Below are 22244 nucleotides of genomic sequence, written 5' to 3' on the forward strand. Positions count from 1 at the left end.
ACCTACCCAGTCACATGACCATCAAGCCATGCCCACTGTCACATGACCATCAAGCCACACCCACAAAATAAGCCACACCCACAGAACCGGTAGTAAAAAAAATTAGAACCCACCCCTGGCACCGGGAAACTACCAGAGGACTGGAAAGGAGCTGATGTGGTTCCAATCCTCGAAAAAGGAAAAAAACCAGACCCAGGAAACTATAGACCAATCAGCCTAATATCAACACCTGGGAAGATCCTGGAAAAATCAACAAAAAACAGATTGGCGAACATATAAAAACAAATTAAGTTGTAACTAGTAGCCAGCACAGTTTGTTAAAAACAGATCATGCCAAACCAATCTTATTTCATTCTTTGACAAAGTGACTAAATTAGAAGACCAGCAAAATACTGTGGACATAATATATTTAGATTTCAGTAAGGCATTTGACAAAGTACTTACCTACTTCTTGGTAAGCTAGAAAACTGTGGAATAGACAACATCACCACTAGTTGGATTTGTAGCTGGGTGACAAGCTGTACTCAACAATACTGTAGTTCTTATTTCATTCTTTGACAAAATGATTAAATTAGTAGACCAGTGAAATGTGGTGGATAGTGTTTCTCCCCCCGCTCTCTCTCTCTCTCTTCTCCGTGTGTGTGTGTGTGTGTGTGTGTGTGTGTGTGTGTGTGTGTGTGTATTTCAGTAAGAAATTCAACAATGTAGATCACAACCTACTTTGCAGTAAGCTAGAAAAATGTGGGATAAACAATATCACCAATAGATGGATTTGTAACTGGCTGACAAACCATACTCAACAAGTAGTTCTTAATGGTACTATATCTACATGGAAGGTCATAAGAAGTGAGGCAAGGCTCTGTCTTAGGCCCAGTACTTTCAATATCTTCATAAATGATTTAGATGAGGGAATAGAAGGGAAAGTCATCGAATTTTCAGATGACACTAAACTGGTAGGAACTGCCAAAACCCCAGAAGACAAGCTCAAGATTCAAAATGATCTTGACAAACTTGAATAATGGGACCTATCCAACAAAATGAAATTTAATGTGGAAAAAAGAAAGGCTTTAAGTTTAGGTAAGGAAAACCAAAGATACATGTAAAAAATAGGCGAAACCTGGCTCAGAAATAGTAACTGTGAGAGGGATTTTGGAGTCCTAGTGGATGATCATTTAACCGTGAACCAGCAGTGTGTGGCAGCAGCCAAAAAACCTAATACTATCCTTGCTTGTATAAACAGAGGCATAGAACCAAAATCACATGAAGTGTTAGTACCACTTTATAAATCTTTAATAAGATCACACCTGGAATACTGCATTCAGTTTTGGTCACCACATTACAAAAAAGATGTTCAGACTTTGGAAAAAGTACAAAGAAGAGCAACTAAGATGATTAAAGGCCTGGAGACAAAAACATAGGAAGAATGGTTGCAGGAATTAGGTATGACTAGCAACAGTTCATTTAGTGACCCTTCAAAGTTACAATGGAACTGAATAAAGTGACATGATCATTTTTCACAGTTCTAAACTTAGCAGGGTCCCCATGGTCACATGATTAAAATTCAGATGTGATCACCTTTTCAATCTCTAGCGAAGCCAGATTCACTTAACAACTGCGTTACTAACTTAACAGCTGCAGTGATTCACTCAACAACTGTGGCAAGAAATGTTGTAAAATGGAGTAAAACAGGTGTCTCACTTAACAACAGAAATTTTGGGCTCAATTGTGGTTGTAAGTTGAGGACTACCTGTACACAGAGTAGAATGGATTGGGTTAGCCTATTCTTCAGTAATGGACAAAGAATCCATTCGAGGATGTTTTTATATGCAACACAGATGCAACTCTGTTCTAGAGCTGGGACCATTTTCACCTGGAAGGCATAAAATTGCAAATTAATTTTAGTTAAAAGAATTCATATGTAGTTTTTTTTTAAGGAAAAGAATCTTGCAAAACTACTTTATTTGGAACACAGCTTATTCATATATATTCTCTGTGTGTATTCATTTATTGAAGGCAAAAGGAGAAAGGGTTGGCAGAGGAAGAGGTGGTTAGAATAGGATAATGGACTCATTCACAGAAGTTTGGGCAGGGAGACAGTGTAGGATGGAGGGCCTGGCATGTTGTGGTCCATGGGGTCCCAAAGAGTCGGACACAACTTAGCAACTTGTTATATAATAAACAAATAAATAATAGGTTCCCTAATAGGTTGTAAAATGAACTGTGATGTTCATTTTACAACCTAGGCATTCACTTAATGACTGTTGCAAAAAAAATTCCATAAAATCAGATCAGTCGTGTGATTTATGATCATAATGATGGTATATTGAGGACTACCTGTAAAGACTGTAACAGCCATTATGTAGGACTGATAAGGAGAAGATTAATAAAGAAAATCTATGAACATCAATTAGCAGGCAGAAGACGATGAAAATTCCTTAATTTCACAGCACATGGATAGATTAACCATCATTTCAACTGGAAAACTGTTAGTATCCATAGACAAAGCTAAATCCAAAAAAATGCTAGAGAATTCCTGGAAGCTTGACACTCAGGCAAATCAGCCACTAACAGAGTTTAACATCAGGATTAATATCAGACAAACGATCAAGCAGTAAACAATAGTCTAATCAACGAACTACCTAGGAGAAAACAATATACCTACCAAGTCTGTCAGAGCAAACTACAGGAAGTCCTTGAGATATGACTGTAATGGATTCTGCCCATTATGATTATGTTGTGACAGTTGTTGGGTGAAACCATCTCAATTAACAACCCCATTCCTTGTTTTCCCTGATGCAAACTTTAAATGAATGGGAGAGTTTTTCAATAGAGTACAGTGTGCCTCAGGGGAAGCCCTCAGAGGCCTACATAGGCACAGGTTTGTCTGCCTCAAGCCTCCCAATGCTATTTCCACTTCCTGAGGCACCCTGTGTTCCACTTCTTACAGGGTGACCTGTGGTCCTTCAGCTTCCTTCCAACCCAGCAATTACAATACACAGACTTTGCAAACTGCAGCCTGGAAGGAGAGATCAGGGCAGATGGAGTTTGCAATTTCTGACATAGAAGGGGAGATCCCACCCAGGGACTTGCAGGACTAAAGCCTGATGCAGAGCCTAGCAATAACCAATTTATCTTTTTGTTTTTTCAGCTTCTGAGGCACCTGGCCCTGTAAGATCAGTTCCTTACAAAGCCAGTCTCATGGCAAACTCCTTCTATTTTACAACAGGTTCTTTTAACACTGAAACCTTTTTTTTAAGGAGCCTCCATTTTTTAAACTCGATAAACTGTAGAAATAAAGAGAATCTCCTTAAAAAATGGAGCCACCTTAAAAAATGGAGGCTTCTTGGGGAAAAAAGGCTCTCTAGCAGGGTTTCAAACTGGCAGCCTGTGGGCTGGATGCATCATGCACAGGCCACGCCCACCTCAGCTCCACGAAGGGGAAAAATGTTGTGAAATGTCATGTAATGGCAACGTGACGCCACAAGTTTGATACCCATGCTCTATAATATCAGGAATAGAACCTGTTGCAAAATAGGACATGAAGTTAAGAAATTGATCCTGCAGAGCCAGGTGTTTTACTCAGAATATGAAGAAACAGAATGTTTCAGCTATTGCCGAGTCCTGGAGCACGCTTGAGTCCAGCAAGTCCTTGCGTGGAATCTCCCCTCCTATGACAGAGTTTACAAACTCTGTTTGTTCTGATCTTCCCTTGATTGCTAGATGGGAAGGAAGTTGGAGACTTGCAAGCTCCAGCTGATTAACACCACTGTACATGCCTGATCTCCACTGGGTAGATGAGTGGCTTTAGAGACCCAGCTGGGAGTGGATGAACACTACGGCATCCTTGCAGTCTGTCTTAAGAGCAAATAACTGTGGGGATGCTGCAGCCATCATAACTTTGAAACCAGGTTGCAACTTTGGGGAAGTCTGTTGTAACTTTGAATGGTTGCTAAGTGGCCTGTCGTAAATCAAAGATTACCTGTATTGTGTATAAACAGAGAGCAAATCCCACTCCCTTCTAATACTAAATATGTTAGTTGTTTAGTAAACAACTAATCAGAAAAGGCCCCAAGGATTCCACAGAGAAAAAGAGGGAGGTAGAACAGAGATAGAAAGGGAAAAAAGTAAATAAATGCTTATAAAATACAAATGAGTTGGTCTCTTAGGAGCTCTAACTATTCAGTTTATAAATAGACTAGTCAGAGATCAGAATTGCCTTTTCATTCTGAAGAATCAAAAACATAACTGGCTCCAAAAGGAAGAGCCAACTTGAGGTGAAGAATGCCTCTATGTCATTTAGAACTGTTATGTTTTGAATCATACTCCAAATTCTCAAGAAGTAATAAATCAAGGAGGTTTCTTTTAATTACCTTCACTTGAAGTTTTGTTTCGCTGTCTTGGTCCTTTTGTTGCATGCTGCTTTGATAATCTTGCAGAATTTTCATTCTTAAAAATGTACATAAAAGCAAGTAGTGTATGTATATTTGTCTAGGTCTGTGTGTGTGCGTGCACACACACATAGTATTCATGCATTTTAGAATATTATTTCTTCCCCATTTTCTGAATGTATAATGATATCATAGATACTCAGATTTTAAACAAGCAAATTATAAGGGGAACTGAGTCTCTAGAATTATTACAATTATTACAATTTGGATAAAATTGGAGGAAATCCAGATTGGGAGCTATTGATTTCTTAAAGCTCTATTTTCTATAATCCAAGCAATGGTATGTTCAGAGGGCAGAAAAACAATGTGGTCATTCTAGCATAGGAAAATAAGAGATATGTTTTGCTTTACCATCTAAGGATTGTTTTCCTTAACTGATAAACGAACAAGCATAATGTTTTGGTTTCATTTGTTTAATCAAGTTCTTTTTTTCCAGTTTTATGAAGTGTGAACTTCATAAAACTGTTAATTACTTGCTTTTGCAAAAGCCACAATTTACAGGTTTGTATTCAATAGATAAACACTAAGTATAGAAAAGGGAGAGCAGGTTCCTACATACAAAACAATAAACCTCTAATTTTATGTTACAGGGATTTCTCATTTAGCAACTGCATTGTTTAGCAAGTATTTGCAGTTATATTGGCAATGAAAAAGTAACTTCATAACCAATCTTTGCATTTTTAGTATTTTAACCTACATGTTTCAAACTATAAGCCACACATGCTTATTGTCACATCTGTGGAGGGTAACAGCTAATATACTAGTAAACTGTAAAACAAATATTTTCTGTTACTTACCTCTTTATCAAATTCAGCTTGATCTTTATTTATAGACTTTTCTGCTAGTTTTTTAGCAATATTCTCTTCAGATCCTGTGGCCTAAGGAGATAGAATAATGTTTAATAAAATGTCTAGAATCATTAACAGACTATACAAGTAGTCCTCAACTCATGATGGCAATTGGGATTGGAACTTCTGTTAAGCAATGCAGTCATAAAATGCAAAGCACAAAGAAGCACAGCAAAGCTTGGGGAAGGGCACATAGGGATGTGAGGGGGTGAATGAGGGAGCCATGGCAAGGCTTAGGAAGGGTATGTGGGGGTACACGAAGTGGCCAATGCAGCTTCAGGGCAGAAGGGCAGGAGAAGATGCACAGGAGGGGGAGACTTGTCTCAGTGACTTGCAACCTTTCCTGCCAAATTCCCAGGAAAGTCAGTGGTGAGGCTGGTAGGAAAGGTTGCATGTGGCAACCAAAAGATCATGGGGTGCTGTAAGTGGTTTGCAAGTGCAAACCAGTTGCCAAGCTCCCAGATTGTGGCCAGAACTCCAAGAACTATCGTTCTAACCACCATTCATTTAGCACCATTGTAACTTTGAACAGTTGCTGAACTAACAATCATAAGTTGAGGACTACCTAAATTACCTTTTTATAGTTTTCTGTGGCAAACCACAGCAGTAAGCAATACTACATATATGCAATTCTGCTCTCAAAGCCTGAATCAACAAACCCCATTATTAATGAACATAATGGATTTCAGATTCATATAAGTTAGTCCATGAATTAACTTAACAAATTCTTTATAGTCATAGAAATTTCACTGATACACAGTGACTATATTTCATATCACACCTGAAATGGTTATACATTTAATCTGAACTGATTGCTTCAAAGTTGTCATATTAATTTATTACAAATCAATACAGTTATAAGTACTCAACTTACAACTACAATTGAGCCCCAAATTTATGTTGCTAAGTTAGAAATTTGTTAAGTGAGTTTTGCCCCATTTTACAACTTTTCTTGCCATATTTGTTAAATGTACCACTTCTAGTTCTTAAATTAGTAACACGTGAATTTGGCTTCCCCATTGACTCTGCTTGTCAAAAGGTTGCAAAAGGAGATCACATGACCCTGGGACACTGCAATCAGCATAAATATGAGTTAGTTGTCAAGCATCTGAAGGTAAATCCCAAGAACACGGGGATGCTGCAACAGTCATAAATATGAAAAATTGTTATGTCACTTTTTTCAGTGCTGTTGTAACATCAAACGGTCACTAAATGAACTGTTGTAAGTTGAGAACTACCTGTAATGTAAGACCATACTCAATTATCTCACATTACTAGAATAAGATCTAACCAAATAAACCATTATTTTCACCTGGAACAATTTAGAAATCTCCCAGTGAAATCAATGAGAACTACTAAGTTGATTGCATCATTCTCTTAAGAGTTAAGTGTCATGCCTGGAAGCCATATTACCTTTGTGCCTTCAGGTCCAGGCCTGCCACAATCCTATTGTGGGAAGTTGGGAGGGGGGATTGCAAGAGTGAAGTAGATTTAGCCATAACAAAATTTTCTACAGAAGTTCAAGGCCATGGGGTCTGGCAGCTGTGCAAAGAAGAAATTGGAGGATGTCTTCTGTTCAAGAAAGAACTGATTTGAGCTGTGATGGACATGGGAGAAGTGGGCAAGGTCTTGAACTTTTGGGTGAGGAAAACCCGGAAGCTCTCAGATTTGGGTTTTCCCAGATGTGCCAATATGACATCTCTAATAAAAGCTAGCTTTGAGGAACTTCAAGCCTTGGAGTTTAATTTCATTGTAGGTGTTATTTGGAACTACATTAACCCAAATCGGCAATAAATTTAAAGCAGCTTCCTTGAAATTTGAGGAGCTGTTTGGGGTCCTGAGCCCCAAGCGTTGACCCAACCCCGGGCAATGCGAAGACTCAGGGAAGATGGAGGAGGACAAGAAACCTATGGATGGAGCAGCAGGCACGGGCTCAGCAACTGTTCCTGAGACCCTCTACTCTCCCTCCCCTGGGATGGAGGAAGCGATAAAGGACACAGAGGCTGCCCACCACCTGGGTGCCCGACCTAAGGAGCCACTGCCGAAGCAGAGTTTGCAGCAGGACCTGGCAGCGCAAGATGAACCCAGAAGAGTCACCCCGATTCAAGGAGCGATGTGGGAACCGCGATGGGAATTATCACAGTTGCTGCACCACTGACACTCTGAGGAATGGGAACTATCACCGCTGTCGCACAGCCAATCCTTAGCTGGACTCTAGGAGCAGTTGAGCCAACTCAGAGTAAGTAGGATGCCCCAGCCTTTTGGCACAGGGAAGCTGGAGTGGACCTTGGAACAACCAATGTTCACCTTCCTGAGCCAGAGACCAGCAGCACACTGGACCAAAGTGGAAACCACTTTTCATTCGGTTCCAAGTCACTCAACTCCTAGCCTGACGCTTTGGATCCCAGCCATGGATCCCCGCCACTTGGGACCAAGCACCATCCCAGCCAGGCAGGCCAGCCATGGAATTCCCATCCAGCTGCCAGGGGCTTGGAGCCTGCCAGCCCCAGAGCAGCCACCCGGGATGGGGTTTCCATCTGCAAACTAAATCCCTCCCAGGTGGGCTTACTACCCAGGCCAGGAATGGGTGCAGTATCAATGGATGCCAGCTCCGATGCCGCCGCCTATGCAGTTTCCATAGCAAGCGGCCCAGCTGCAACCCCCAGCCACAGCAAGTGCCAGTGATCCTGCAGCAAGCCCCGGCCCAGCAGCCAGCACCTGCCGCGATGCCCCCCCCCCCCCGACTCCGAGCAACCTTCGATGGAACCCCAGGGAAACTGGTGTACTTCCTGAACTGTGTCTGGGCCCACATTGATCAGTATGGGAACCAATATGCCTCCGATCGAGAGTTAATCTCAGTCATTGCTGAAGGCATGAACGAGGGAGAAGCATCAGAGTGGATAGCCGAGCTTCACAATGAGGGGGCACCGGAGCTAGAGAACACAGACGAGTTCGTCCAATTGATGAGGGTGAGGTTCAACAACGTTGCCCAACAAGAGGAAGCAGAGTCCCAAATCACCACACTGAGGCAAGCTGGTGTGGGAGTTCCAGAGACTGGCTGGGAAGTTACGAGTCTGGCCAGAGTGACTGATGGTTCACACCTTCAAGGAAGCCCTGGATCTGGATCTAAGGCAGGCCTGTAGCGTAAGGGGGACACCGAGACAAATACAAGAGTGGTATGAAAATGCTGTGGCCCTGGATTTGGACCTTTAGTGTTCCAGAAAATCCCCCAAGTAAAAACTCCAAAGCAAGTATCTTTCAAAGTTCTATTTAGTAGGATAGGTAAACTGGCGCATCTGGGAAAACCTGAATCTGAGAGGTCCGGGTTTTCCCTCAGTAAATCAAAACCCCCAAAACCATCCCCTGACTCCGCATGCTCCAATCGCCAACCGTCCTATCTCGAGACAGCAGTCCAACCACTCCTTGTCCAGATGCAGGATCGGCCTGACCTTGACTGACAGGAAGAATGTTATTATGTCTAAAGACAACCCCTCTACTAAATCCCCCCTCCTACTTTCCCACACATCAGAAAGTGGCAGCACAGAAGCTTCTGGCTAATATGGCTTCCAAAGCTGACAGGCGTCCCCCCACTGCAGAAAAAAATACACCCTGGAAAATAAAACAGACAAAACACAAAAGATGGGGTTAACTCCTTGTACATAATCTCTTTTTTTCAAATACATTTTATTAAACTTTTATTACATTAAAAACATATAAAATTTAATTCACTTAAAAACAGCAATTTGCGGTGTTTTTCATATGACAATAATCCGTGTGTTATTTGCAAAAATTAAATTGTGTGTATTTACATTCTTATCTATTATTTGTAAATAACTAACTATCTTTAATCTATCTCTGTTCTATCCAGTTATACCATTGTTCCCATACATTATAAAATATCAATGCCTCGGGGGGGGCGGGGGGGGGGGCGCCTGTCATGCCTGGAAGCCATATTACCTTTTTGCATTCAGGGCCCAGGCCTGGCCTGCCACAATCCTACCATGGGAAGTTGGGAGGGGGGATTGCAAGTGTGAAGTAGATTTAGCCATAACAAAATTCTCTGCAGAAGTTCAAGGCCATGGTGTCCAGCAGCTGTCCAAAGAAGAAATTGGAGAATGTCTTCTGTTCAAGAAAGAACTGATTGGGGCTGTGGTGGACATGTGGGAGATGTGGGCAAGGTCTTGAACTGTCTTTTGGGTGAGGAAAACCCAGAAGCTCTCAGATTTGGGTTTTCCCAGATGTGCCAATATGACATCTCTAATAAAAGCTAGCTTTGAGGAACTTCAAACCTCAGAGTTTAATTTCGTTGGGGGTGTTACTTGGAACCCTGACATTAAGTACATTTAGAGCAGGGGTGTCCAAACTTGGTCCCTTTAAGACTTTTGGACTTCAACTCCCAGAGTCCCTCAGCCAGCAAAGCTGGCTGAGGAACTCTGGGAGTTGAAGTCCAAAAGTCTTAAAGGGACCAAGTTTGGACACCCCTGATTTAGAGCTTTCATTGTTTATTTGATGTCATAATATTGCTATGTTTAAAAAGTAAAATACTAGTTATTCTAAAAGACTTTTATGATATTTACTATTACATGATATAAACAATGGAAGTTCTGAATGTATTTAGAACTTTTGATCATAAGAGAATGATCAAATCATGTATTTTATAAGAAAAAATGTTTAAAAAGATACTATAGCTAGTCTACAACTGTTTTGTCTTTCAAAAGAATTGCCATAAAATTTGTTAAAATTAATGTTTAGAAATGCATCTGTATGCATTTGACTTTAAATAACTTGGCGATAAGTTAAATTTTTGAGTAATTATTTATTGAATTTTTACACTGCCCATTTCACCTAAAGTGACTCTTAAAATACACATATTTTTATATCAACTTGCTCAAAATGTCTGCTAATTCCAATTATCATTAACAATTAGTTACACATTACCTTTTTGTCTGTTTTGTCTTTTCTTTCTTCACGTGTTGTTTCTATATCTTTACCTTTTTCTCTCTTTTTGTCTTTTTCTTTGCCCCTGTCTCGGACTTTCTCATAGTCTTTATCCCTGTCTCTAGGTCTATCTTTTTCTCTTAATCTCTCTTTTTCTCTTCCTCCCTCATATTGTTTCCTTTCCTTGTCTATTTCTTTATCACATTCTTCTTTTTCTCCTTCCCCTTCTCCTTTGTCTCTAATTTTCTCTGGCTCTCTTCCTGATTTGGATAATTTATTTTTGATTCTCTCTTTTTCATGTTTTTCACTTTCATTTACAGTTTTATCAAAATTATTGGGATGATTTTCATAATCTTTATATTTTTCACTTTCTCTTTGCTTGCTTTCTTCCTCTTTCAATTCTTCTTTGACTTTTTGGTCCTGAATTGTGCTTTTGTCTTTTATTTCAGAGTCACTTCTTCCCTAAATAATAAAATACAAAATATTAAATTACATACAAAATGCTTGAGCAATTCAAAATGTGAGCCGTGACCCTTAAAACCCTTTATGGATTAGGATAGATTTGGGATTCACTATAGGTAGTTCTTGACCATAATTTCTGTTAATAAGTAATGTGACTGTAAAATGTGACATCACATGACTGTATTGCTTTGTGACAGCAATCCAAGTATTCTTGGCTGCTAGCATAATCTCAGGACAGCATCAGTTATTAATTGGAGTCTCAGATAAGCAGGCCAGTCGGTGAAAGCTGCAGGTGAGTGCGATGGAAGGGCGGCTACCACAAAATGTTACACAAAATGAACAGCTTGGTGTGTGCTGCAACCAGGCAATATGGACAGGTAGTTAAGTGCCACATGTGTGCTATGGAACACAGGTGGGTGAATGGGTACCATGGGCAGGCATTAGAGTGCAGGCAGGTGTGCAGATACATGCACAGGTGGGTGTCATGAGCAGGAGCAATGAAATGTGAACAGATGCAAATGCCATGGGTACAAGAGCAAGTAAAAAAGAGATGCGAGTTTTGGTGAGATTTTGGCTGTGGGAAGCCAAGCAGGGAAGGCTGCATATAGCAATTATATGACTGCAGGACATTGCAACATTGTAATTACGAACTAGTTACCAAGTGCCCGAATTATGATGTGATTGCAGAGATACTGTAACAGCTGCAACTTTGCAGGCTAGTCTTAAATCCCCCTCATAACTTTGAATGGTTGCTGAACAAGTGGTCGTAACCTGAAGTTTGCTTTGATTTATAGGTAGTCCTTGACTTATAATTATTTGTTCAATGACCATTCAAAATTACAATAGTGCTGAATGAAGGGACTTATGACCTATATCCAAAATTATGGCTGCTGCAATGCCCCCAAGATCTCACGAACAAAATTTTGGCACTTGGCAATTCACCCATCCTTACGATTAACACAGAGATGTTACAGCGCCCCCCACCCATCTTCCCCTATCCCTGTTTGGACCTGGCTAGGTCTCCACAATCCTTGGGCTTGCCTTTCCCACATGCTTCACTTCACTTACCTTTTCTAAAGATTACCTTTAGAAACTGGACAATCTGTCCTTATGGCCTTTCTATACAGAGGACCCATGGTGCCATCCCAGAAATGGCTACAATTCTTTCAATCCAAGAATTCCCTAATAGTGACTCTTAACTTTCTGAAAGGCAATCTTTGGAAAAGTTAAGTGGACTGAGAGACAATGTTGGGAAAGAAGAACCAAGATTGTGAGATCCAACAGTGCAGGAAATAGAACAAGGGGTTCCTCACAGGATGGAGGAGGTCCTGGGAAGCTCAAGGTAGGCCATATGTGAGCTAGGGAGGCCTCCCAGGGCTTCCCTCACCCTAAGGGATCCCAGGCTCTGTTTAATGATAACCAGGAGAGCAGGGGTTGTGGTCATTCAATGAGATGATTACATCAGTGTTTTGCTTAATGACTGCCACAACTTAAAGCTGTAATTCTGGGCTTGACTATTGTTGTAAATCAAGGACCATCTTTATATTTCTTATGTATTTTGTTTTAACCTGAGTTTACTCAGGTATCACTTAGCTTCTTTTTTGACTGAATCAGCACAGGAACCCAGTAAATAAAGAAACAAAACAATTTCCCTGGTTTTTTTATTCAACGTATAGCCCTATATGTTTATTTTTTTTAATACAACAGGTTGTTCAAAATACCTCTTTATGATATCTACATTCTTCTGTCTTAGATTCTGTGTTTTGAGATTTAGATGAAGATAGTGTCTTTTCTTTAATAGCTTTTTCTTCAGCAAGTACTTTCTGAACAGCTTCATCGCTGGAAAGCTAGAAGAAATGCACATTAAACTAATAGAATACATGTAACTCCCTGCACTGGAACACAAACAAGCACCCCATGCCCTCGTTCTCTGGCCTACCTGCACTTACACACACACCCACAAGTCTTTTTCCCCAGCCTCCTTGCTTTGATAATCACACACCCTATTTCCTCAGTCGCTCTGCACACATATGCACAACTGCACTTTTTCTGGCCTCCCTGTGCTCACATACATGCATGCACCACATGCCCTCTTTCCCTGGCTATCCTGCACTTGCACACATATAACACCCTCTTTCCCCAGTTTCCCATTGCTCACTTGCAACAGACATGTATCCCACATTATCTTTCCTCAGCATCCCTATGCTATCACACTCAACACTCTTTCACCTTTTCCTGACCTTTCTGAGCTTGCACCATATTGCAGCACCTCCTCCCCAACTCATGTGTGGTCTCCACTGGGCCTTCTAGGAACTCCCCCACTTCCCTGTGGCACCTCCACATTCTTTACCTGAGATTCTTTTGCTTTTGAACCTGCACGTCTGGAATTACAACAACTAGGGCTGCCTGGACTGCCATTGCTATGATCACATGACATCATGCTTTATAACCACATCATTAGTGACAGCAATTCTAGTCCCAACTGCAGCTACAACTCAAGGTATATGAAATCCTGAAAACTGTTAAAGAACCAGATGACTGAAAAGCAAATATTCCCCCTATTTTCAAAAAAAAGGAAAAAATATAAAGAAAGCTTTATTTAAACACCTTGAAGGAATGATTTTATCTCTTTATAATGACATAAAATTTGTAATTGATTGTATGAATGCTGTAGACATAATATATCCAGATTTCAGCTAGGCATTTGATAAGGTACCTATGTGGCAAACTAATTAGCAGCCTATGGGCTGGATGGCTTGAAAAATTATATCGATTTTCTCATTGGAGAATTCTTTTGAACAGGGCATTGCAGTTACTAATCCTAGATCCCCTAATTAATGTTTTTCTTAATACTTTGGATAAATACATGAAGGGAATGTTTATCAGATGTGTAGATAATAGAAAATTCAGCAGATAGCTAATACCTAGAACAAGGAGAAAAAGATGAAAACATTCCCACAGGAGAAACAGGATAGAATTCCCCACAGACAAAACATTTCCTTACTAAAATCAAATACATCAATACAGGATTGCGGATGGGAGAGGAATACATACTTTCTTAATAACATTTGTGGAAAATATCTTGGAATAATTATTGATTACAAATTGTGAACTATTTTATTTTTGCGTAACAACAGATGCAAATAATGAATTAAGCAGCAATGCTTTCTCTCTACTGCCCATTACTTCCCTGACATTTTCTTGCATTAGTGGACCAACTGTTTCCTTCATTTTTTTTGTTTTTTATATGTTGAAAGAAAAATTATTATTATTTACTTTATTCATTAAAAATGAAACTCAATCAACTGAACATTCAAAAATACATCACAAATAGCATTGACTGATGCTAATGGTTGATACGGGTTGCTGTCAGCATCCTAGGTATCAACCAAGTACCTTCTTAAGATGTACGATGTTCCAAGTAGCACAGTTTTTTGCAGTTCTGCTGGTGTTATTGCAGGAAGCTGCAATTCGTTGATGTATCTTATAAAATTCTTGGACATGGTACCAAGTGCCCCGATGACAATGTTCAGAGGTGTGGCCAGCATCGCGGGTGAGACGGTCGCAAACCCCGGTGTCTCCAGGGTATGCACTGATATCCCCCCCAACTTGGGGGTCCATCCAATTCTAGGATCGGACCATAGCTGCCTCGAAGGGGCAGCGAAGAATGTGGGAGCTGCCAGAGCGAACAGGGAGGTTGCAAACTCCCTGCAGCTCCGGAATCCTTTCCCCCGACCCAGTGGGGAGGAATGCAGCCGCCATCAGCTGCAAAAGCTGATAGATCTTCTTCTGCGCATGCGCGTTATGGCGGCGTTTTGAAACTCACGGAGACGGCGGCTGGAAAATCCTTGGGTCGTGATGCCGTTCTGCCGCTTGCCCAGCTGCCTGCACTCTGGCCCCGCACTTAGGATCTTCTCGGCCGCCGAGAGTGAGGTCCCCGGGCTTCATTGAACTCTCGGCTGCCGAGTACGGAGCCGGAGGGGTTTCGGAGCAGCGAACGGCGGCGGCCATGTTGGGGGGGGTTTGAAGAGACGCCCGGCATGATTCAGCTGTTTTTCCGGTCGTTTGGGCCGTGGAAGGATACCAACAAAGGAGCACCCCGAACACCGACGGAGGGCATCGAAGGTGGTATGCTGGATACCGGGTGTTTTGGGTTGCTGTTAATTGTGTTTGCTGGGATGGAACTTGGAGGGGCAGGAACATCGCCCCCCCTCCCTTCATGGACTGGAACATCGCTTTTCCCCCACTGCTGACTTTTGCCATGGCCTGCCAAAATACCGCAATTGCCATCAGTGGTTTACCTCTCTTCGAGTTGCTCTTTCCATCAGCGATGGAGAGGGGGCTTGGCCTAGACAATTTTAACAGCGGCATAGCGGCACGCTGGGACCATATTGGGCCCAGAGGTTTAATCTGCCGGCTTAGTGGTGGAGGCATGGACGGCATGAGGGCACCGGCGGAGTCGTTTCAACTATCGTACTACACGGACTACACGGGTTGCTCTCCCATGAAGGGTGCGTAGCCGGGAATTCGAGGGAGACCTTTTTAGCTTGTGGTCCCACGGACTCCTACGGACTAGGACCCACATGGCTGTCCATCTAATGGTGGGTCCCGGCGATTTTTGGATACGACGATAACATCTCCGACGGCTAAGGATGGACATTTTACCGCGATTGTATGGACTATTTCTCCATGAGATATTCATTTGCCGAATTACTACGACTGCGAGGTTCCCCCGCCTCGCAGGAATGGCCCTCCAAGCTATCGAGGGCTTACCTTAACGAAGGGTCTTGGGACCCAGAGAGGTGGCATGCGGCCAAGAAGAATTTGTGGGGTTTTTTAAATAGTTTTTTAAATAAGGGTTTTTTAAGGGAGGGGAGGGATTTGATGGGTGGGGGGGAGAACCCGTCGGGGAGGGATCCAGCCCCTGTGCTAGTTCGCGACACTATTCCATCTTGTCTGAAGGCAGGGGGGGAGGACGTTCCAGGTTTAGAGGGTTGTTCGATCTGTACGGTAAGTGGGAGAGGCAGATATGGCGGGGGGAGGGGCCGTACCGAGTTGTGGGAGCACGTGTTCGATGTCTGAGAGCGATCATGTGCTCCGGCCCCTCAGTCCCTACCCGTTCCTCGGGTGGCCATGATCCTCAGAGCTTGGATCTTCGGCTGATGTTATGTAATGCCCGGTCCGTGGTTAATAAGGCTCCCCTGATCTGCGATCTTATTCAGGGGGAGTCCGCGGACCTCATGGGCATTACGGAGACCTGGTTGGGCCCAGAGGGGGGGGTCCCCCTTGTTGAGATGTGCCCTCAGGTTTCCGAGCATTTCATCAGCCGAGGGTCCAAGGTAGGGGTGGGGGGGGTGGCGGTTGTTATTAAGGAAGATCTAGAGCCGAGGGAGACCACTGTTCGCATGCGCAAGATGGCGCCGCATTGACTTCGCGGGGCGATGGTCGTCTCTCTTGTCCGGCGGTCTGGACAGAAGGGAGGGGCGTTTTGACATCGCTGCCCCCCCTTCCTGGTTGAACTGATCTCCTGCCGACCCAGGGAGAGGGTTTTTTGCCCTCGGGAAGAGCTGGGCCGGCAGGACGAGCCCAAATGCTGCCGGCATGTTCTGCCAGCTCGGCTGACTTGTTTGGGGCGGCGGCTGGCCTCCGGCATTTTCTTTCGCCGCTTTTGACGGCAGCGGCGATGGTCGGCGGAGGGGGCGGGGGGCGGAGGGGGTGTTTGACGTTTTCGCCCTCCTCTCACTCGTCCTCCTCTTGCCTGCGGTGGGGGCGGAGGGGGCGTTTGTCACTCTCGCCCTCCTCTCGCCCCTTGGCGCTTGACACACTCGCCCTCCTCTCGCCCTCGGAGGGGGCGGAGGGGGCGTTTGTCACTCTCGCCCTCCTCTCGCCCCTTGGCGTTTGATACACTCGCCCTCCTCTCACTCGCCCTCCTCTCGCCCTCGGAGGGGGCGGAGGGGGCGTTTGTCACTCTCACCCTCTTCTCGCCCCTTGGCGCTGACACACCTGCCCTCCTCGCCTCGGAGGGGCGGAGGAGGCGTTGTCACTCTTGCCCTCCTCTCGCCTTGGCGTTGATACACTCGCCTCCTCTCACTCGCCTCCTCGCCCCTTGGCGTTTGATACACTCGCCCTCCTCTCACTCGCCCTCCTCTCGCCCTTGGAGGGGGCGGAGGAGGCGTCTGTCACTCTCGCCCTCTTCTCGCCCCTTGGCGTTTGACACACTCGCCCTCCTTTCACTCGCCCTCCTTTCGCCTTTGGAGGGGGCGGAGGGGGCGTTTATCACTCTCGCCCTCCTCTCGCCCTCTTTTTAGCCGAACTGAAACTGCAGAACTGACCAGAAGCGACCAGCAGATGACGGCAGCCGGTGCGGGAGGGCATTTTGATGTCATTGCGCCGTCGGCGGAACAGATAGCTTGCCGGTCCACGGGTCTCTTTGGACAGTTTTCTGGGGGTGATTGTTTCCCGATGGCAGTTGACGTCGTAATGAGGGCGACGACAGCGGGGATGACTCTCTACTTTCACATAACCATCGAATCATCTGGCCCTTTCTCCATCACCTGGGCCGTTGTCTACCTCTTTTGTCGTCGAGGATTCCTTTCAGCCGATTTCTGTCCCGTGTATTACACCATCTTCTTGAACAACTTGACCGACCAGGACTGCTTTTCCACCATTTCTCGTGATTTCAATGACATGACATATTTGTGGACGCAACCCTTTGGTTTACCAGATTATAGTTATGCGAACATTTACAGCGGCCGACCTTCTTGCCCTGCGAGATTCCCCTCTCTCGCGGGTTTGGCCCTCCACATTATCGAGGGCCCATCTTGAGGATGGGTTTTGGAACCCCGAGAGGTGGCATGCCAAAAATAGGAGACTCAGGGGATTTTTAATTGTTTTAATTGGTTTTTTAAGGGGAGTTTTAATGGGAATTTTAAGGGGAGGGTGGGAACTGACGGGTTCGGGTTGGGAGGGGTGGGGGGGGTGGATGGGTGGGGGGGAACCCGTCAGGGAGGGGGCTAGGTCCACCATGTGTTCGCGGCGGTAACTTAATAGGTCCTGGGGTTATGGCGAGGGGTGTCGTTCCACTTTGTCAGGGTCGAGCTATTACTACGGTAAGTGGGAGAGGCAGATATGACGGAAGGGGGGGGCCACATCAGGTTTCGGGGGCTCGCCCTCGCTGTTCTGACGATTGCGTGCTCCGCCCCCAGAAATTTCCTGTGACCCGAGTGGCCAGGGTAATCGGGACCTGGGCCTCCGGCTGATGTTATGTAATGCCAGGTCCGCGGTTAATAAAGCCCCCCTGATTTCAGATCTTATTCAGGAAGGGACCGCGGACGTTATGGGCATTACGGAGACCTGGCTGGGCACCGAAGGGGGGGTTCCCCTAGTGGAGATGTGCCCACCAGGTTTCCGAGCATTCCATCAGCCGAGGGCACAGGGTAGGGGTGGAGGGGTGGCGGTTATCATTAAGGAGAGTCTTGAGCCGAGGGAAACCACTGTGCCTCAGATAGCTGGGTGTCAATCCCTCTTCGTGAAGTGGGGTCGTAGAACTCAGGTGGGCTTGTTGATCACGTACCTGGCTCCTTGCTGCGTGACTACAGCCCTGCCTGAGCTGTTGGAGTTGCTGGCCCGGTTGGCAGTTGAAACCCCCAGACTGTTGGTCTTGGGGTATCTCAATTTGCCACCAGCCGGCGTAGCATCCTCGGCAGCACAGGAGTGCATGGCTTCCATGACGGCCATGGACCTGATTCAGTTAATTGACGGCCCTACCCACGTCGGGGGAGGTACCCTAGACCTGATTTTTATCTCTGGCCAGTGGTCTAATGATCTGGTTTTAAATGATTTAGTTGTTGAACCTTTGTCATGGTCAGATCATTTTCTCCTTCGTCTAGACTTTCTGACCGCTACCCACCACCGCAGGGAGACGGAACCAATGCGTTGGTTCCGTCCCAGGCGCCTGATGGACCCGGAGAGGTTCCTGACAGAGCTTGGGCGTTTCCGAACACCTGGCCCACGACTCGACTGAAGAGCTAGTTGCGGCCTGGGAGCGGGCGCGGCTGGAGCTTTGGACCGTGTCATGCCTTTGCGGCCTCTGACCCAGCGTCGGTCTCAACCAGCTCCTTGGTTCTCCGAGGAGCTGAGGGAGATGAAGCGCGGAGAAGACGCCTAGAGAGTGCCTGGAGATCCAGCCGCCCTGAGGCTGACCGGACACTAGTTAGGTCCTATAGTAGGACCTACCTAGTGGCAATGAGGGTTGCGGCGTTCTCGTTCCTCCCTCATTGCTTGCAGATAACCGCCCGGCCGCCCTGTTTGGTGACCCGCTCGCTCCTTCAACAGGAGGCGGGAGGACCCCTAAGGCGTGCCGAGGAGTTTAACGGTTATCTATACGACAAAATCGTTCAGCTTCGGGACGGATTGGATCAAAATTGGGTAGATCCAGGCGAGGGTTCTGAGGCCCGTCTTGTTGAGGTGGTTTGGGATGACTTTGATCCTGTGACTCCCGAGGACATGGACAGGTTGCTGGGTAGGCTGAACGCCACCACATGTTTACTGGATTCGTGCCCCTCCTGGTTAGTACTGGCTACTCAGGAGGTGACACGAGGCTGGCTCCAGGGGATTGCAAATGCTTCTTTGCGGGAGGGGATCTTTCCCGCGGCCTTGAAAGAGGCGGTGGTGAGACCCCTCCTCAAGAAGCCTTCCCTGGACCCAGCTGTTTTAGGGAACTACCGGCCAGTCTCCAATCTTCGCTTTACGGCGAAGGTTGTAGAGATTGTGGTGGCGTGTCAGCTACCCCAGTACCTGGATGAAGCTGTCTATCTAGACCCGTTCCAGTCCGGCTTCCGGCCTGGATACAGTACGGAGACAGCTTTGGTCGCATTGGTTGATGATCTTTGGAGGGCCAGGGACAGGGGTTATTCCTCTGCCCTGGTCCTATTAGACCTCTCAGCGGCTTTTGATACCATCGACCATGGTATCCTGCTGCACCGGCTGGGGAGGTTGGAGTGGAAGGCACCGTTTATCGGTGGTTCTCCTCCTATCTCTCCGACTGGTCGCAGACGGTGTTGGCAGGGGGGCAGAGATCAACCACGAGGCACCTCACATGTGGGGTGCCGCAGGGGTCAATTCTCTCGCCTCTCCTGTTCAACATCTATATGAAGCTGCTGGGTGAGATCATCAATGGCTTTGGGGTGAGGTACCAACTGTACGCTAACGACACGCAGCTGTACTTTTCCACCCCGGGCCACCCCAGTGAAGCTGTCGAAGTGCTGTCCCGGTGTCTGGAAGCCGTACGGGTCTGGATGGGGAGGAACAGGCTCAAACTTAATCCCTCCAAGACGGAGTGGCTGTGGATGCCGGCACCTCGGTACAGTCAGCTGCAGATGCGGCTGTCTGTCGGGGGTGAATCATTGGCCCCGATGGAGAAGGTACGCAACTTGGGCGTGCTCCTGGATGGTCGGTTGTCCTTTGAAGACCATTTGGCAACCGTCTCCAGGAGAGCATTTTATCAGGTTCGCCTGATCCGCCAGTTGCGTCCCTTCCTGGACCGGGATGCCTTATGCACAGTCACTCATGCTCTCGTTACCTCTCGCCTGGACTACTGCAATGCTCTCTACATGGGGCTCCCCTTGAAGAGCACCCGGAGACTTCAGCTAGTTCAGAACGCGGCTGCGCGGGTTATTGAGGGAGCATCTCGGAGCTCCCACATAACACCTATCCTGCGCAGACTGCACTGCCTACCTGTTGTTTTCCGGGTGCGCTTCAAGGTATTGGTTACCACCTTTAGGACCGGGCTATCTACGGGACCGCCTACTGCCGGCTTCTATCTCCCATCGTCCGGTACGCTCCCACAGAGAGGGACTCTTCAGGGTGCCGTCAGCCAAACAGTGTTGACTGGCGGCCCCCAGGGGGAGGGCCTTCTCTGTGGGAGCTCCGACCCTGTGGAACGAACTTCCCCTCGGACTTCGACAATTACCTGACCTTAGGACCTTTCGCCGCGAACTTAAAACTTATTTATTTCGTATGGCTGGACTAGCCTGATTTTTATTTTTATTGGATGGGTTTTTAAAATTTTGTTATTTTACGGGGGAGTACGTTTTTTAACATTTTTGGGCATTTGAATTAGTTTTTTAAGGGATGTTTTTAATTACTGTGTGTATTTATATTTTATCTGCCTGTTCACCGCCCTGAGTCCTTCGGGAGAAGGGCGGTATACAAATTAAAATATTATTATTATTATTATTATTATTATTATTATTATTATTATTATTATTATTATTATTATTATTATTATTATTATTCCTCAGATTGCCGGCTGTGAATCCCTCTATGTGCGGTGGGGCCATAGGAATCAGCTGGGCTTGGTGATCGCGTACCTGGCTCCTTGCTGCGTGACCACAGCCCTGCCTGAGCTGTTGGAGGTACTTGCTGCTGTGGCGGTTGAGACCCCCAGACTTATAGTCATGGGGGATTTCAACCTGCCATCAGTTGGCTTGTCATCGACGGCAGCTCGGGAGTTCCAGGCTTCCATGACGGCCTTGGACCTGATTCGAGTAAATGATGGCCCTACGCACACAGGGGGAGGCACGCTGGATCTGATTTATATCTCTGGACAGTGGTTAAATGATCTGGTGTTAGATGATTTAGTAACAGTACCAATGTCATGGTCGGATCATTTTCTCCTTCGCTTAGACCTCCGAACCGCCATTCACCATCGCAGGGAGACGGAACCTATACGGTGGTTCCGTCCCAGGCGCCTGATGGACCCTGAGAGGTTCCTGACGGAGCTTGGGCCATTCCCTGAGGATCTGGCCCACGGCATGACTGAGGAACTGGTCATGGCCTGGGAACAGGCCGGGGCCTTGGACCGTGTCGCGCCTTTGCGGCCTCTGACCCAGTGTAGATCTCATCCAGCCCCTTGGTTCTCCGAGGGGCTGAGGGAGATGAAACGCCGGAGAAGACGCCTAGAGAGCACTTGGAGGTCCAGTCACTCCGAAGCTGATCGGACACTAGTTAGGTCCTATTCTAGGACCTACCTAGTGGCAATGAGGGAAGCGAGGCGTTCTTACGCCTCCACCCTCATTGCGTCGGCAGATAACCGCCCGGCCGCCCTGTTTCGGGTGACCCGCTCTCTCCTACATCAGGAGGTGCGGGATGACCCTTTGCAGGGACGAGCCGAGGAGTTTAGTGGTTATCTATACGATAAAATCGCTCAGCTGAGGGACGGTCTGGACCGAATTTGGGATGATCCAAGTGAGGGAGAGGAGGCACGTCTTGTTGAGCCCATTTGGGATGAGTTTGACTCTGTGGCTTCCGAGGACGTGGACCGGTTGTTGGGGAGGCTTCACGGCACGACATGTTTACTGGATCCGTGCCCTTCCTGGCTGGTACTGGCCACTCAGGCGGTGACACGAGGCTGGCTCCAGAGGATTATCAACGCTTCTTTGTTGGAAGGGGTTTTCCCTGCCGCCTTGAAAGAGGCGGTGGTGAGACCCCTCCTTAAGAAGCCCTCCCTGGACCCAGCTATTTTGGGTAATTATCGTCCAGTCTCCAA

The 22244-nt window shown here is 46.1% G+C and overlaps 1 protein-coding gene across 3 annotated transcripts in view; it reads right to left on the minus strand.

The window, feature by feature from the left end:
* Positions 1-22244, minus strand: part of TRAF3IP1 (TRAF3 interacting protein 1) — a 243132-nt gene that overhangs the window by 156151 nt on the left and 64737 nt on the right. For all 3 annotated transcript variants that reach the window (XM_058185485.1, XM_058185495.1, XM_058185504.1), the window contains exons 4-7: positions 12418-12543; positions 10235-10696; positions 5246-5326; positions 4371-4446 (exon numbers count right to left, since the gene is read on the minus strand). In XM_058185485.1, the coding sequence (XP_058041468.1) occupies positions 4371-4446; positions 5246-5326; positions 10235-10696; positions 12418-12543 (745 nt within the window). The remainder of the gene's footprint in view (positions 1-4370; positions 4447-5245; positions 5327-10234; positions 10697-12417; positions 12544-22244) is intronic.

Source organism: Ahaetulla prasina, chromosome 1, assembly GCF_028640845.1.
Source record: "Ahaetulla prasina isolate Xishuangbanna chromosome 1, ASM2864084v1, whole genome shotgun sequence".
Classification (NCBI taxonomy): domain Eukaryota; kingdom Metazoa; phylum Chordata; class Lepidosauria; order Squamata; family Colubridae; genus Ahaetulla; species Ahaetulla prasina.